The sequence below is a fragment of the Eptesicus fuscus genome, chromosome 18, assembly GCF_027574615.1.
Source record: "Eptesicus fuscus isolate TK198812 chromosome 18, DD_ASM_mEF_20220401, whole genome shotgun sequence".
In the NCBI taxonomy this organism is placed as follows: domain Eukaryota; kingdom Metazoa; phylum Chordata; class Mammalia; order Chiroptera; family Vespertilionidae; genus Eptesicus; species Eptesicus fuscus.
The window spans coordinates 41,422,711-41,440,383 of record NC_072490.1 but is presented as its reverse complement, the minus strand read 5'-3'; the positions used below and the strand labels follow the sequence as shown (position 1 = coordinate 41,440,383).

At 40.2% G+C, this 17,673-nt stretch overlaps 1 protein-coding gene across 3 annotated transcripts in view; it reads left to right on the top strand.

Moving 5' to 3' along the window:
• Nucleotides 1-15,367, top strand: part of SFMBT1 (Scm like with four mbt domains 1) — a 109,941-nt gene extending 94,574 nt beyond the window's left edge. For all 3 annotated transcript variants that reach the window (XM_054729417.1, XM_054729416.1, XM_028152838.2), the window contains exons 13-21: nt 1,018-1,060; nt 2,525-2,589; nt 4,945-5,084; nt 5,888-5,997; nt 6,718-6,893; nt 11,975-12,153; nt 12,304-12,549; nt 13,718-13,846; nt 14,710-15,367. In XM_054729417.1, coding sequence (XP_054585392.1) covers nt 1,018-1,060; nt 2,525-2,589; nt 4,945-5,084; nt 5,888-5,997; nt 6,718-6,893; nt 11,975-12,153; nt 12,304-12,549; nt 13,718-13,846; nt 14,710-14,850 — 1,229 coding nt within the window. In that variant the 3' untranslated portion in view covers nt 14,851-15,367. The remainder of the gene's footprint in view (nt 1-1,017; nt 1,061-2,524; nt 2,590-4,944; nt 5,085-5,887; nt 5,998-6,717; nt 6,894-11,974; nt 12,154-12,303; nt 12,550-13,717; nt 13,847-14,709) is intronic.
• Nucleotides 15,368-17,673: the final 2,306 nt, after the last annotated feature.

Genomic DNA, 17,673 nt, shown 5'->3' with positions numbered 1-17,673 from the left:
GTTTTCATTTCCCTTGAGAATAGCACTCGGTGTGTAACACTGACAGGCTGTTTTCCAAAGCAGCTGCGCCATTTACATTTACAGCAACGGTGAGGGTTCCACTCTCTTCATATTCTCCCAACACGTATTTTCTGCGGATTTTTGTTTGCTATTTATAATAGCCATCCTGGTAGGTGTGGGGATGGCATCTTAACTGTGGTCTCGATTTGCCTTTCCCTAATGACTAGTTATGTGGAGCATTTTCTCATGTGCTTATTGGTCATTAGTGTATCTTCTTTGGAAAAATGTCTGTTCAAATAATTTGCCCATTTTTAATTGTGTTTTCTTTTATTGTTGAGTTGTAGGATTTTGTTACATATTCTAGATATTCTTTATCAGAAATATTACTTGCAAATATTTTCTCCCATTCTGTGGGTTGCCTTTACTTCTCTTGATAGTGTCCTTTGGTGCACAAAACTTTTTAATTTTGATGTAGTGCAACTTATTTTTTCTTTTGCTGCCTGTGCTTCTGTTGTCATAACCAAGAACTCACTGCCAAATCCAATGACATGAATATTTCCCTCTATGTTTTCTTCTAAGAGTGTTATAGTTTTACCTCTGAAGTTTAGGTCTTTGATCCATGTGGAGTTACTTTTTATATGTGGTGTAAGGTAGAGGTCCAACTTCATTAATGTGGATATTCAGTTTTCCAGCACCACTGGTTGAAAGACTAATTTCCATACTGTGTGTGTTGGCACCCTTGTCAAAACTAGTTTTTATTTTGAATATCTATTCCTGCTTAAAAAATATTCATGGGAATTGATTGACCCAGGGAACCTTATTTTTGGTCTTTGTTTAAAGACCCAGAAACTGTGCTTTAGTCTAGCTATTCAGACACATCAGCACTTATTTATAGTACTTGCTAGTTATATATACATATAGGATTCAAATATGCTAATGTTATGTTAATACATATGTAACTTTTCCTCTGTCTTTTATTTTTTTCTTGACATACACATTATTGTTTTCTTCTTACAGTCCACAAACAAAGGAAAATTGCCGTGGTTCAGCCTGAAAAACAGTAAGTAATATAATAGTATGTTTGAACAGTTGATATTAGAAAGTTAGAATTTCTAGAAAAAGAAATAATTAAGAGTATATCTCCTCACGTGTTAATTTCTCAGATGGAAGCATAATCCTTTAATTCAGCTTTTGATAGTTTACATACTTCTCCTTACAGTTTATACATTTCCTAAAATGGCATTATATACAGAAGGGTAAAATCCACTCTCAAGATGTTCCCCAAATTGAGTTTTCTTTGGCTTTGAGAGCTGGGAGGCATTTGAATAAGAGAGAAAATAGAGTGTCCATGCTGGGATTTATTAAGGAAGAGCAGAAATTGTAAAGTAGGACGTGACTTGTGACAGTGGAACACTGGCGCTAGAAGACAGTCGAAAGGGAGAGGCGTGTGAAAGGAGTGCCTTTGTGTCCCGTCAGGAGGCTCTCCGTAGCACATCTGCCTACGCAGCTTCAGAGAAGCGGCTGGTCAGTGTTGCCTTAAAAATGTAAGGGTTTCTGGGTGTACGTGTGTTGTTTTTAAATACTGGGTTTTCAATTTTGTATTAGTTTGCTCAGGCCACCGTAACAAAATGCCACAGACTGGGTGGCTTAGGCAAATTTACTTCTCACAGTTCTGCAGTCTGGGGAGTCCGAGATCAATTTGGTTCCTGGTCAGGGCTCTCTTCCTCGCTGGCAGACTTTCTCACGGGGTCTTCACATGGAAAGGATGGAGAGGGAAGCAGATCCTTCTCTCTTCCTCTTCTTATAAGGCCACCAATCCTATTGGATTAGAGCCCGACCCTTTCACCTCCTAAAAGCCCTGTCTCCAAATACAGGCACATTGAGGATTAGGTCTTTGACATGGATTGTAAAGGGACACAATTCTCGTGGTAGCAAATCCTATAAAATTTATATCTGCTTTTGTGGCTATGTGAGTAATAAAACTGACACTAGAAGTAGGAAGGCCACAGAGTTCTAATCTAGGTAGTGATAGCAGTGACAAAAATCTGGCCTTGGATTTTTCCTTGACTTAGTTGTCAAGACTGATCCAAAGTTTTAGTCAGGGAGTATTCTAAGAAGATAAATTAGTCTTTTCAGTGATTGCTGCAAATACAGTAATTCTCTTTTTTAATAATATAATTTGTCTTTAATTTTTAAACTGATGGAAGAAAACAGACTCTATATTAAAAATGTTTCTGTTCTTTGACAATTAAAAACAACAAATAGTCTACTTGCGTTTTTAGAATCCCAGAAGGAATTCTGTGATTGTTGCTAATACGAATGGAAGTTTGTGTGAACGTGCAGCATCCTCTGCCTGTAGACCGTTGGCTCCCTGGGCTGTGCACAGTTGCCAAGGAAGCACCTTCTGTTACAGATTTTGCAATCTGCCACCTTTGCTTTCTTTTTAGTCTGAAAGGAAACTAACCCTCACACTTTACTGACTTTACAGATTATCTTACTATTTTGTTGTGTTTTCTTGACTCAGAATGCCATCCTCGAGGACTGTCCATGAGGGCCTGAAGAGTCGGGAGCTGAACTCCACAGACTCTGGTATGAGTTAGTGCATGCAGTCGTAGGGAAAGAGGGACCTTTCTTTTCTTTAACGGACTGTATCTAAAAATAAACAATACATTTGATTTACGCAATGTAGCTTCAGAGGGGTCTCTTAATTGTGATTTTTGTCTTAAGATATACTTATTAACAATGATCTTTAGGCTGACATCTTTGTTCATTTACAATGTCTACAGAATTAAGACATTAATATCTCCCACATGACCACAGTCAAGTTTGGGTTTTGTGATAGGTCAGCTTACCTTGGGAAAGGAGTCTTAAGACTGATCACTTACTGGGTGCCAAGGGCTCCGGAGGTCAATATTATTATCCCCGAGTTTAGATAAAGAAACAGGCTTGCCCTGATTGGTTTGGCTCAGTAGATAGAGCATTGGGCTGTGGACTGAAAGGTCCCAGGTTCAATTCCAGTCAGGGGCATGTACCTTGGTTGTAGGCTCGATCCCCAGTAGGGGGTGTGCAGGAGGCAGCTGATTGATGTTTCTAACTCTCTATCCCTCTCCCTTCCTCTCTGTAAAAAGTCAATAAAAAAAAAAAAAAAAAAAAAAAGAAACAGTCCAGGCAGTGCTCTTTCTTAAGTGGGGTGGTTGCGAGGTGAGTGTTTATTCTTCTCTAAACCCTTGTATGATATGCACAGTCTGTATATATGTATTTCACAATTAAAAAAGCACTGACAAGGCTCTTTTCGGAGGCCAGCAATCTCTCCCCAGAACTACTCTTGCCTCCCACTGTGCTCGTTGTGTTACGCTTAGCATCTTGGCTGTGTGTCTTCTAGCACAGGTTGGGCATCTGGATGGTAGGTAGTAAATGCCTAGAAAAGAAAAGAAACCAAAGCTTAGAGAGATCATACAGTTTGAGTAGAAGGGTCAGGAATGGAACTCAGATCTTTCTCAAGTTCGAAAACCTGCATTTTTTTGGTCTCTTCTACCCACTGCCTTTTCATTATATCATTTATACATAAGAGGATCAGGGCTGTGTAACTCATTTTTGATGTATTACTATGCCCACGGAAACTACAGAATTGAGACATTAATATCTCTCACATGGCAGTAGTCAAGTTTGGGGTTTGTGATAGGTCAGGTTACCTTGGAAAAGGAGTCTGAGAATGATATTTATATGAAGGAGTTTTATTGGGGAGTACTTTTGGGGACAACTCCTTGGAGGGGTAAAGGAAGCAGGACTGGGCAGAGGGAGAAGTTGAGCCACATTCAGAGTAACAGAATTCCAGTCCCACAGGGAGCCTTGGCACTGCTAGAGCCACTCAGACTCGTCCCTAACTGAGGCAGTTCCTGGGAATAGGCTGCTGCTCCCTCTCCACCTCACAAAGGGTGGGGTCTTTGGCAGGGTGGCTCTCCTAGTGAGGGAGGCCTAGACTGAGTGAGGGTAATTCCAGGATAGACTTCAGCCCAGAGCTATACACTGTCCACATTCCCAGCAGCAGCGAGCGTAAGTGCCTTAATCCTGAAAGGGGGGATCTGGGTGGTAGAGTTCACATGCAGAAGTGGACACCGACATACTGACCCGTGTTCCAAGACTGCATTCTTAGTAGCATTATGTACTGCAGGGTCCTGCCGACAGTGGGCAGTGCACACACACCTCCTTTCTTTAACGTTGGCTAACAGTATCCATCAGAAAAGCTTCTCGCTGTTTGATATAAAATGAAGATGTTTTAGTGTCTTTGAATTTTTTACATTCAGTTGCTGAATTGCCAATCACTATGATGGGAATTTTAAAAAATACTATATTGAAGTACAGTATTCATATATAAAAATGGTTGAAGAGAGGGGTCTCTAGGCCCAGTTATACCCCACAGTACTGAAAGAATTAGAGATGTGACCGCAGTGTACTTTCAGCCCTCTGAGAAATCCCACAAATGGGAGGACACCCACATCATAAAGGCTGCCGTTATAGTAGTGTGGTGCTTTTAAGGGGATGAACTGGGGTTCTGGATAGTATTCACCATCACCCCCTGGAAATATTCCAGAGTCCATTATTGAATAGTTGGTTGTCAGGAATCATCATGGGTTCTGGAAGAAATCTTCCACTTCCTTGACTGATAGAAGTATAAGGCTCTAGAACAGTGTCACTAACCCAGGAGTTAATCTGCACGTAATTTAGGACGTTGTCTGATTTTAGCAGTGATAAGCTCTATAATAGAGTTGTTGTAAGTATTTTAAGGGCACTCTCAGATAACATGTTAAACATCAAAATATGTAATTTCTAATATTATATAATGGTACAGATGCTTGTTTTTCCCACAGTAACCCAACTTTGAAAATAGGGGTTGGAAAAATGACTGTTCTGAATATTTGTGTTTTTTTTCTTTTCATTTCCCAGTTATGATTAATGGAAAATATTGCTGTCCAAAGATATACTTCAACCACCGTTGCTTCTCAGGGCCATATCTTAATAAAGGAAGAATCGCTGAGCTGCCTCAATGTGTGGGACCTGGAAACTGTGTTCTGGTCCTCAGAGAGGTAAGGTTCTGGCCTAGAGCAAAAGAACTTAGAAACCTCACAGCAGTTTCATAAACGCATTCATGCAAAGATCTCACTGCATGCCATGGAAGTGACAGCCCTTAGGTTTTATCCTAAGTGATTAACTTTTCTCGTGTTGGACAGTGACGGGCATGACATTATTTCGGCCCCCCGGGACCTCCACCTAAGCGGTCATTCACACAGCAGGCTCACCTCTGTCAGTGTAAAACGTCTCTGTCAGAGCACACATGGGAACGGGGCAAGAGTCGGTGTGAGAACAGTCAGTCTGTGACCGAGAGGCTGTGTGGCATTAATCCGAGACCGGGATACAGCTGCGCGCCTGCTGGACTTGCAGAGCTTCCTGCCTGGATGCCACAGTGCCAGTAACCGATGTGAGGAGCACCGAACTGTTCAGCCCACGGGGTGCAATGGCAAGGCAGGGCTGGGGGGCTGGCACTCGGCCCGACTCCGCCACCCACACGAAGGCTCGGCTGTCCACAAAGTGTCCCGAAGAAATCCAGTTTTCTGAGTATTGTGACTGGGAACAGACTCAGAAGCACATGCTAGAGTAATTTTAAATCATGGTTCCATTCTTTCTGACCGACATGTTTTAAATATTTCAGAGAGTCTGATTACTGTCTTATTTGCAATTTTGATCAGCTGTCATCTCTTCAGTATTACTATTTTGTTAACTAATGTGACTAGAATTAATGTCATAAATGACATGCTAAGGGATAGCAAGGTTCTAATGGTCTGCTTTTCTCCTTCCCAACCCATATTTCTGCTTTGAAAATGGAGCACAGGTCCTCACCTTACTTATCAATGCAGCTTACAAACCCAGCCGTGTCCTTCGGGAGCTGCAGCTGGACAAAGACTCTGTGTGGCATGGATGTGGGGAAGTCCTCAAAGCCAAGTGAGTAGGCCCCTCCGCCTTTATGCATCTGCATCCTTAGCAGGTCACAGAATCAGTTCTCCCAGGGTAACATTAGAGAACTCAGGTTTCTTGGGCAGTGCTTCTTCAGCTATTTGTGGTGAAGGCCCAGGTTTGTTTTCTTGTAAGTTTCCATTCTGTCATGGGCCAACATATAAGATATGCTAAAAATGAATTGTATGACATTTAAAAGGCATAGAATTCAAGAACAGTTTTCATTGTTACTAGATTTTAGAAACATAGAATTTCTTTTTTAAATTACTGTGCAAGTTCATAAACGTTTACTCTTGTTTTCTGCCCTGAACTTGTCATGGGTGTATGACAGTAGTCAGGTTTCACTGGGCCTCAGACCACACTCTGACGATACTGCCTGAGGGTAAAGAAAGACAGTGAAAGTCACTTTTCTTTTATTAGTGTAGAAGTTACTATTTGAGAACCTTAAACTTAGGAACAGAAAGCAGGACCCTTATTTTGCCAATTTAAGTAACTCAGCTTTTAGTTGTCATAGCTTACTAGATTGTAAATGTAAGTATATAATATATAACTCCATATTATTTTCAGAGTCTTAAAATATAAAAGACATAGAATATTCTAACAAGCAGAAATATTCTATATTCTAACAAGCAAATATTAATACACTTGACTTTTCTCTGGATAATCACTAGCCCAATAAACTTGGTGTCTGATGTCTTCCAATGGCAGATACAAAGGAAAGAGTTATCGGGCTACTGTTGAGATAGTGAAAACAGCAGATCGGGTGACTGAATTCTGCCGGCAAACCTGTGTCAAACTGGAATGCTGTCCCAATCTGTTCGGTCCACGGATGGTTCTGGATAAGTGTTCTGAGAACTGCTCTGTACTTACAAAGACCAAATATAGTGAGTCATGTTTTTCAGATTTGTTAGCTATAGCAGCTGACCATGCCTTATATCTTGGAAAGTTTTTATTTTGCAGACACACATATAGCAGAGGTATACAAACTTTTCTGTGAAGGGCCAGATAATAAATATCTTAGGCTGTGGGTCATGTGATCTCCGTTGCATATTTTTGTTTTATTTTCACGTTTTTTAAAAAAAACTTTTAAAAATCTAAAAATCATTTTTAGCTTGAGAGCTATACCAAATAGATCTTGTGCCAGATTTTGCCAACTTTTGTATCTAGCATGTATATAAATTAGCTGTTGAAGGTATTAGGATATGTAATTCATTCATACAATCTGCAAGTGTTTATTTTGTGCCTGCTGTGTGCTGCCACTGTGCTAGCACTGGGATATAAGGGTAAAGGAAAAAAATTTCTGTTCTCATTGAGTTTACATTTAAAAAAAATTTTTTTTATTAAGGTATTATATGTGTACATATCTTACCATTGTCCCCCCCCACCCCACACCCATACGAGTTTACATTTTAATGTGGGAGACAGATAAACAAATGAATAAATATAGGGTGGGTAAGCATTGTGGATAAAAATGAAGCAGGATGAGCAAAGTAGGAGAGTTTTCTAAAAGGAAACAACCTGAAGGAAGCCAGAGAGCCAGCTGCACAGATGTAGGGGTAGAGAATGTTCTGGGTAGGGGTAGCAAGAGTACAGGCCTGAGGCAGGAGCATGCTTAGTGTCTGTGAGGAGCAGCAAAGAAGCCACAGTGTTTGGGAGGCATAAATAGTAGGAGGGGTGGTTGCAGATCTCACTCTGAATCATATAATGACACCTGTTCCTTCTCATTGTTTTTCTTCTCTCTTGTGAAACTGCAACAAAAAAGCAAGTGATAAAGGATGAAATTTCCAATTTGGAACTTTTTCTAGGCACTGTTATCCAACTACAAAATTCTGTTCCTAACTTTCCTTAAATTATACAAGCCCTGATGTCACAGAGCAGGACTTTATCTTGATAAATTTGAAGATTGCTTTTTTTTTTTTTAAGTATGTATGTTAGAGATTTTTTTTTTGAATATATTTTATTGATTTTTTACAGAGAGGAAGAGAGAGGAATAGAGAGTTAGAAACATCGATGAGAGAGAAACATCGATCAGCTGCCTCTTGCACACCCCCTACTGGGGATGTGCCCGCAACCAAGGTACATGCCCTTGACCGGAATCGAACCTGGGACCCTTGAGTCCGCAGGCCAATGCTCTATCCACTGAGCCAAACCAGTTTCGGCTGAAGATTGCTTCTAGGGCTCTCATTCTGTGCCTCTTAAACTTTATCATGCATGCAAATTCCCTGATGATCTTGTTAAAGGGAGGTTCTGACTCATCAGGTGTGTGGGTTTCTGGGACCCAAGTGTCTGCATTTCTAACAGACTCTCAGGTGCTGCTGATACTGTTGATCTAAGGGCCATATTTAGCATGATGAGTTTTACAATCAGGACTTGAATGATAAATCATAGAAGAGTAACCTTCTAGTTTCTGTTTATATTTATTGGATTGTAAATTTCTTAAGGGTAGAGATTGTCTTAGCTTATTGTGTTAGATTCAGCACTTAGTTTAGCAAATTGCCAAAAAAAAAAGTTGCAGTTATTACTAGGTAAGTGAAATATGCTATTCATGCAAGTGTGTATATAACTATACCACTTTGAGGCTTTGGAAGATAATATGGATTTTATTATGCCTTTTATCTCAACTTATCTTTCACAATGATATAGTGAAATTAGACTAGATATTAGGAGTCTTTATAATTTTTCTCAATTAATAATTTGAGTGATGTTAAATGGATTTATATCCTTTGGAATTCATTTTTTGGTAAAAATTACAGTATATTAATATTACTTTAGTATATAACAGAGCTAGAATGTATGTTTCAATTTTAGAATTATCTCTGTAATCTAAAATTTATATGAAAATGCAAAGGACCTAGAAGAGGCAAAACATTCCTGAAAAAAAGAAGAATAAAGTTGGAGGACTTACTCTGTCTGACTTCCAAGTTTTACCATAGAACTGTAGTAATTAGTAATCAAGAGTTGGGTGTTGATGAAAGAATGGTCAGGTAGAGTGAAGGGACAAGGGAGAGTGTCCAGAAGTGGAGCCAAACTTATATAGTTAAATGATTTTCAACAAAGATGACAAATGTAAGGGGTGGGGGGGGGGGCGGGATTCTTTCAACAAATGGCACTGGTACAGTTAGATATCAAAATTGAAAAAAACAAGCAAAACTCCTTGTCTCCTACCTCACTAAATATGAAAAGCAATGTAAGCTATGTCATAGTCTAAGGTAAAGCTTCTGGAAGCAAACGGAGGATTTCCTCAAGACCTTGGGTTAGTCAAGGATTTCTTAAGAGAGGGACACAATACACTGACATAAAGGAAAAAATTAAGTTAAACATCAAAATTAAAAAAAGACTTTTTTAAAAATACATTTTTATTGATTTCAGAAAGAAGAGAGAGAGAGAGAGAGAGATAGAAACATCAATGATGGGAAAGAATCATCGATCTGCTGCCTCCTGCACATCCCCCACTGGGGACCAAGCCTGCAACCCGGCCATGTGCCCTCACTGGGAATTGAACTGTGACTTCTTCGTTCATAGAACCTCCTGGTTCATAGATCAGTGCTCAACCACTGAGCAACACTGGCTGGGTTAAAACACTTTTGTTCTTAATAACATCATTTATGAAAAGGAAAAGACAAGCTATAGTCATGGAGAAAATATTCTTTATATATAGTAACAACTCTCCAGAATATATTAAAAACTGCCACAACTCAATAAAAAGAGAAGTTTTGCAGTTAAAAGAAAGGTGGTAGTTGTAAAATATGAATACCACTGAATTGTATGGGGTGGGGCAAAAGTAGGTTTACAGTTGTTCATATGGAAAATAATGCAGTCTTTATATATAAAAGCCTAAGCGACCCGCTCACAGTAGCTATGACGTGCACTGATCACCAGGAGGCAGACGCTCATGGAAACCACAGGCATGGAAACATGGAACAGACAGATGAATCTCAGAGGGAAAGGGGGAGAGGGGAATGGAGGAAAGAGATTAACCAAAGATCTTATATGCATACTAGAGGCCCGGTGCATGGATTTGTGTACCGGTGGGGTCTCTCGGCCTGGCCTGTGCCCTCTCGTAATCCGGGACCCCTCGGGGGATGTCAGAGAGCTGGTTTCGGCCCGATCCCTGCAGGCCAGGCCGAGGGACCCCACCATTGCATGAATCCGTGCACCGGGCCTCTAGTAAATTAATAGTAATACAAGAATAAACTGTTTTGCATAGTCACAACTGTAAACCTACTTTTGCCCCACCCTGTGTTTTTAAATGATTAATTGCATGTTATGTGACTGTTATCTCAATTAAAAAAAAGAGAGAGAAACAAAATGTCCTGGAATTAGATCATGGTGATGGTTGTACAGTATAGTGCATATACAAAAAACCACTGAATATGTACACTTTCATATAATGAAGTTTATGTTATGTGAATTATTCTATCTAATAAAGAGGGAATATGCTAATTGACCCTCACACCATTGTAAAGATGGCAGTACCCACAGCCAATAAGGAGGGAATATGCTAATTGACTGCCACACCCTCAAAGATGGCAGCACCCACAGCCACAAGATGGCGGCCTGCCTCCGGAATCCCTTATTTCCCTCAGCCCCCCAGCCGCCCAGGGCCAGCCTGAGGTGCAGGCAAGCCTCGGATGTCGGCTGCCCAGCTGCCCAGGGCCACCCGTGGCTCAGGTAACCAGGGCCAGCTGAGGCTTGTGCTGCCAGCAGTGGCAGCAGCAGAGGTGTGATGGGGGCATCGCCTTCCCTGATCACCGGGTCACCTCCCGCTCCTGAGGGCTCCCAGACTGTGAGAGGGGGCAGGCCGGGCTGAGGGACCCCCCTTCAGTGCATGAATTTTCATGAACCGGGCCTCCAGTAGCTCAATTAAAATGAAAGAAACAGTAAGTGAATAAAAGATTTGAATATAGACACATCACAGAAAAACATATGCAAATGGCCAATAAGCACATGAAAACATAATATCGTTAGTGATCAGGAAAATGTAAATTTAAATTACAGTGAAGTTACTGCATATCCACTAGATTGGCTAAAATGAAAAAGACTGACAATCCCATATACTGGCAAAGGCATAGAGCACCTACATCTCTCATACATTGCTGATGGGAGTATAACATTATACAACCCTTTTAGAAAATTGGCAGTTTCTTTAAAAGTTAATCATACATGCCCTGCTGGTGTGGCTCAGTGGTTGAGCATCAACCTGTGAATCAGGAGGTCATGGTTCAATTCCTGGTCAGGGAACATGTCCAGGTTGTGGGCTCAATCCCCGGTAGGAGGCATGCAGGAGGCAGCCGATCAATGATTCTCCCTTCCTCTCTGAAATCAATAAAAAAATATATTTTTTAAAAAGTTAATCACACATCTATCATATGATCCAGCAATTCCTTTCCTAGTTATTTAAGGAAAAGGAAAACATGCCCACTAAAAACCGTGCACAGAATGAAAAGCCTGAAAACAGCCCAGGTACCACAAACAGGAGAATAGATACACTGGGATAGTCATACAGTGGAATGCTATTCATCAATATGAAGGCATGAACTACTTACACACACAACAGCGAAGATGAACCTCAAAAACATTATGGTCAATGAAAGAAGCCTTGCACACAATAGTACCTACTGCATGGTTCCAGAGGTGAGACAGGCTAACTTATAGTGATGAAAATCAGGATCATGGTTGCTTCTTGTGAGGGGGGCTGACTAAAAAGGGGCCCTAGGAACTTTCTAGGTTGATGGAGATGGTCTGTGTCTTGGTGCGGGGAGGATCATTCAGGCTTATGCATTTGTTAGTACTAATCAAACTGTACATCTAAGGTCTCTACAGTTAAGATTATTCCACTTGTATGAAATTTAAACTTGAATCAAATACAGTGTACCTGTTTTCTGCTGGGCTAACAGAATCTCTTGTAGTTTGAGGTGCACAAACATAATGAACTGCTTCATTTTTCTTTGTCATTCACATTTAGCACACTATTATGGGAAGAAGAAAAGTAAAAGAATTGGGAGGCCGCCTGGTGGGCACAGTAACTTAGCATGTGCCCTGAAAAAAGCCAGTAAGAGGAGAAAGAGGCGGAAAAGTGTTTTTGTTCATAAGAAGAAACGCTCCTCTGCATCTGTTGATAATACCCCGGTGGGCTCTCCTCAGGTATGAGATCTGATTTACCTGTAACATCTAGAAACTCAGGAAGAATACCTGGTCTTTCTCACTGAGATCCCTGGCCAGTAGAAGGTGGTTTTGTGGCCCCAGCACTGGTTTGTCCTGATTTTCAATGAACCTTCTTTCATTTTCCTCTAGGGAAGTGGGGGTGAAGATGAGGATGACCCCGATGAAGGAGATGACGATTCTCTAAGTGAGGGCAGTACTTCTGAGCAGCAGGACGAGCTACAGGAAGAGTCAGAAATGTCAGAAAAAAAGTCATGTTCCTCTTCTCCCACCCAAAGTGAGATATCCACATCACTGCCTGCAGACCGACAAAGGAGGAAAAGGGAGCTCCGGTCTTTTTCGTTTTCTGATGATGAGAACAAGCCTCCTTCACCAAAGGTGCCCCCTTTTTTACAGTGCACGCTTCTCTCTCGGGCTTCTGTCTAGAATAGAACTGTTAACGATGTGGGCATTGCACTCATTTCATTACAGGCTTCAGTTGAATTTCCTGGTTGCTTTTTAAATTGATTCCACATTCAGTTATTTATTTGTGTATCAAGGATTATTTGGAGATGAACTGTTTATTAGGAGGAAGGTCTCAGAGTGGCTGCTTGTCTTGAGTAAAGAATGTTTCATTGCTAACTTATTTGTAGCCTTTTAGTTTAGGGAAAACTTCCTTTTTAATATTTTTCATAAATGGTTTTATAGAAATATAATGGTTTTGTAGAAATAAATTATCCTTTTGTTCTGGTTAAGCCATCTTGTTTAGTATATTTAACATATACATATCTGTATATTTTATAACACATACACACTAAAGAATGGCAGTAAGTTAGTGTTTTAAAACTGGGTTGCTTTTTAAATATATTCTACTAGTAGCCCAGCGCACAAATCCGTGCGCGAGTAGCTCACTGCCGCTTGCCTCAGGGGGCTGCCCGGCCCACCGCCGCTGGTATCTCTCTGCCAGTAGCTCTCCACCCACTGCCCCACCCTCCTGTAGCTCTCCACCCACTGCCCCACCCTCCTGTAGCTCTCCACAGCTCTTAGCTCTCTGCCCCACCCTCCTGTAGCTCTCCGCTTGTAGTTCACTGCCCCGCCCTCCTGCTGTTTGGTCATTACACATCACGGTGTAACAACCATTTGCATATTACCTCTTTATTATATAGGATGAACAGAAGAAACAAATTATTTCTCCTGACAATTTAGCTAATACTTCTGTCATTGGAAATATCATCCCATTCACTTTAGCACCCACTAGAGAGTGAGTTGAAATTGACTGAGAAACAAATGGGAGATTTGTTTAAAAGTGATTTTTCTCTGTTAAATTGTCCAAATGATTTCTTCTGAAACTTTGAGATAAAATTTCCCCACTGATATTTCTTATTATAAAAGACCAACATTTCCTGAGTTCCTAGTGTATATGGGCCTTTGCCATCTTTGCTGGGAGAAATCACCTCATAAAACCACTTTAAATCCTGCCTTGAGGAGTTATGAATTTAAAGAGAGAGACTTAAAGAATATAATAACTCTTACACCATTTGGTTTGATTTTGTTGTGGGGAATGAAGGAAATCAGGATTGAAGTTGCTGAAGGGCTGCACCTGGACAGTAACCCCCTGAAGTGGAGTGTGGCGGATGTGGTGCGGTTCATCAGATCCACCGACTGCGCTCCATTAGCAAGGATATTCCTAGACCAGGTAACCACCGGCACCGTTCATTTTCAGTAATATGTTTCTTTAGCAAAGGAATGTGGGTGTACTAGCAATTTATTTACAAGTCTTAGGAAGAATACTAGTATTTCTATGCAAAAGAAAAAACTCTTTTAGTACCCATTTTAGGAATACAAATATGTCAAAAAGTTATTTATCTGACTTCCTTCATAGTTGAAGCAAATTTCATTGCATTCTCATTTTTCCTAAGAATTTATTTCCATCCCGCAAATATTTAAATGGCTTAAAATTAAGTATGCCATGCTTATTGTCCCCCTCTTTTCCAAAATAACAGTTTGCCCATTTTAAGAAAATAACATCTGTAATATATTAGGCTCTGAAGTTGTGATAAATTTTAAGGCAAGTTTTCTGAGACAGAAATATCTGTGGCCTTAAATAAATATTGAAATAAGTTTGTTTTGATAATTGGGGAGATTCAAAGCTTAACATCTTTGAAGAACTTACCAAGCTTTTATGAATGTTATAGAGAAGGAAAACATTGAAGTTTATTGTTAATACCTTTCAGATTTAGAAAGAGTCCTCTAAAATGTTTCTTTTGACGCATTTAATTGCTAGTTACAAGGCTAGTTAGTTTCCTGAATTTCTGCAGAGCAGAAACTGTAGAGTGGAGTCTTATCCTTGGTAAAACTTTGTTATTAATTATGAAGATTCATTGGTATAGAGGACTATGAGAGGCGTCTAAAAGGAAAAGTGTGATACTTATTCAAAGGGGAAAAGTAATGAAAGCACAGGGACTCTGATTTTGACTAAGCCAAAGTGACTGGGGCTATCATGATTGAGCTGCTATTCATGTGCACATCGTAAATAATTTGTATTTTGTGTTTTAACAGGAAATTGATGGGCAGGCCCTGCTGCTCCTTACCCTTCCCACCGTTCAAGAGTGCATGGACTTAAAATTAGGCCCTGCCATCAAACTTTGCCATCACATAGAGAGGATCAAGTTTGCTTTTTATGAGCAGTTTGCCAACTGAGGACAACCAAAGTGAGCTGTATCTTTGAAGCACAAATGCAGCAAACCCTTCGCCTGCTCTGTGAGTGGAGCTGAAACAGCGCTGGGGCTCTGGGCCCTGCAGGTGTCGGCTTGCTCTCTCTGCACTTTCAGGGAAGGAGGTCCCACAGTGAGGAAGCAAACACTGCACAGAAGTGGCTCTCCTGCCAGTGGAAAGGGGAGCATCTCTCATTCAGCAGATGGCAGTTTTAAAAAAATGAAGTTGTGAAGAAACGACTCTTATAGAAGAATGAGCATTTCCAGTGGAGTGGCCTAAAGGAAGACTAATTTAGGCTGCTGGGAAACACCCTTTGGTGGTTTTCTTTTTGTTCTGTCCCTTCCCATTGTAGATTGAACTTTGTTCTCTGCTTCTCTTTCTTGGAAAGAGAGGACCTAGCTTTAAGTCAGCACTGATTTGAGACTGCACCCAAGGCGAACCAGTGCTTCCTTGTCATTGTGTTTTTTGAGCTATTTTAAATTAAAACAGTTTCTTTTGGGGATGATTATGTGGCTCTAGGGTTTTGAATGTGCAGTCACACTTCGGTCCAGTTTGAAGTCTGTTCTTAGGAGTCCCTATGTTTACTACCTCTGTTGATAATTGATCTTGCAGCCATGTGTGAGGTTTTTGTATGGTGCCATTTTAAGGTACATGAACACTAAACTTATGGCAGAAGTTGGAGGGGGAAAATACTGTTTGCTTTCTCAAAAACATTGTGTGAGCACTTACACCAGTTCCTTAACTGACCTGATCTAAGAACTCGACTGTCATTGTTTTCCATCTTGACCTAGCATGGGCTACCTGTTTTAAGAAATACCTCAAAGACTGTTGGTATTTCAGTTTAATTGCTCTCCCCGCATTAGTTTTCAGAGGGACTCCAGTGGCTTTTATTGTGTTTACTTTTCTTCACAGTTGTTTGTCTGTTTCATTTCTTAAAGTCCTTACTTTGGATAAAAATCAGTAGGTATTTCTTGGACCCACCATTAAGGCCATTTTCCCTTCTTTCTCCATGTCTTGAGGCAGGTAGTGTAGAAGCACAAGAAAGAAAACAGGTTTTGAGGGCTTATGCAGAGCATGGAGTTTCTGTAACCAATTCCTCAGTGGCTAAAGATTGAGAGGTGGTTAAGGATTCTGGAAACCTCTTTGCCTAGTCAGGTTTATAATTTTCTTCAGTTAAATCTTTAAATTGGATATAATTTATAGTCAGAATTCCTACTCAATAACTCAGTTTTCTTTTGGGTGTTTCTTTGACCCAGCTCAAAGTGACATGAAGCTACAGGTGAATTTCACTTATCATTGCACTAATAGCTATTATAGGATGATAGCATTTGCTATACTGGTCCAGCTGTTGAGGAAAAAGAAAAGACATACATAGATTGCTTCCTTTAAATGGTTTGCTTTGCTGAGGGTATTTTTTTAAATTATCCTAGTCAGCTGCAAATTTATAAAATAATCATTCCTCTTCAAGATTTGAAAATGTTTTGGAACTACAAACTGGGAAAATTCCAAACAGCTATACAAATATAAGGTAATATTATAAAGGAAAAATGATTGTGATTTCCCCCCCCTTTTTATTCCCTTGCCCCTCACCTGTTTTTATAGACATTGGTAAACATTCTATAGTTTAGACCCTCTATTCATGGAATAATTTATGAACCATCTTAATTCAAGCCCTCCAACCAAGCCATCTATTAAAACACCAGCTCTTTGTTTAGGCTACTACCAGATATACCTGGAAAGAAGCTTCATTTAAGTACAAATTAATATGCTTGACTTTACAGCCCAGCTTTTGAAAATTTGATTAAGTCTATGCCCATGGAAGAGAAGCATATATAAGATGCTTGGGAACAATTAGCATTAACAGATAGACTTTGGAGGAGGGATATAACCTGAATAATCAAGTCTCCTGAGAGCTCAGCAGTCAAGGCACCAAAGTAAGGAAGGTTCCTGGAAGATCAGTGGGACAAAAAATATCTGGAATTAATTAACATAGTTGTCTTGTTAAGGAAAATGAGATTTATTTTGTATAAGAGGAAATTCCCACATATAACAGTGAACACGGGGTGGGGCAAAAGTAGATTTACAGTTGTTCCTATGGAAAATAATACAATAATTAATAAATAATAATACAAGAATAAACTCGCATACTCACAACTGTAAACCTACCTTTGCCCCTCCCTTTTTTGTTATATTGCCTCTCTTTTGACTTCTCTAGAAACCACTGAATTAGGAACACCCCCCATCTCAAGTAAAGGATGAAAAGCTCCTGAAAGTGAAACAAATGGCCCTAAGTAGTCTGATCTGGATACAGTCGAGTCCCAACCAGCTTGTCTATGTTTCCCATGATTATTCAAGCTCAGCTTCCTCCTAGAGAGAGGCTGACTCTAAATTGGAAAAGTAAGTAGGGTTTCCCTTACTACTTTTTGCATTCTTACACTGAGATACAATTTATGAGGCAACGGCATTAAAGAACAATGATATATCCCCAGCTTCCACTCCCAGATATTGGATAAGAGGGGATACTTGTTTGGAAAGTTGGCATAAGGCATTTTTTTTTAAAGAGTATAATGTTTAAGCTTCGTTTGCCTCATAAAACTGCTGGGGCTGGGCTGGACAGTACCGACAGTCTAATTCCTATAATTCTGAATCAGATTTTAAGCCTGACACTAGTTCACCACATTGGGGTGAATGTTTGTATGTTGCACATAAGTGCTGAACTTTGTTTTTAAAGGCACCAACCTCTTAAATTTATGAGGTGCATGCAAGGTGCCACGTTTGAATCTCACCTTTCGCTGGCCCCACAGCCTG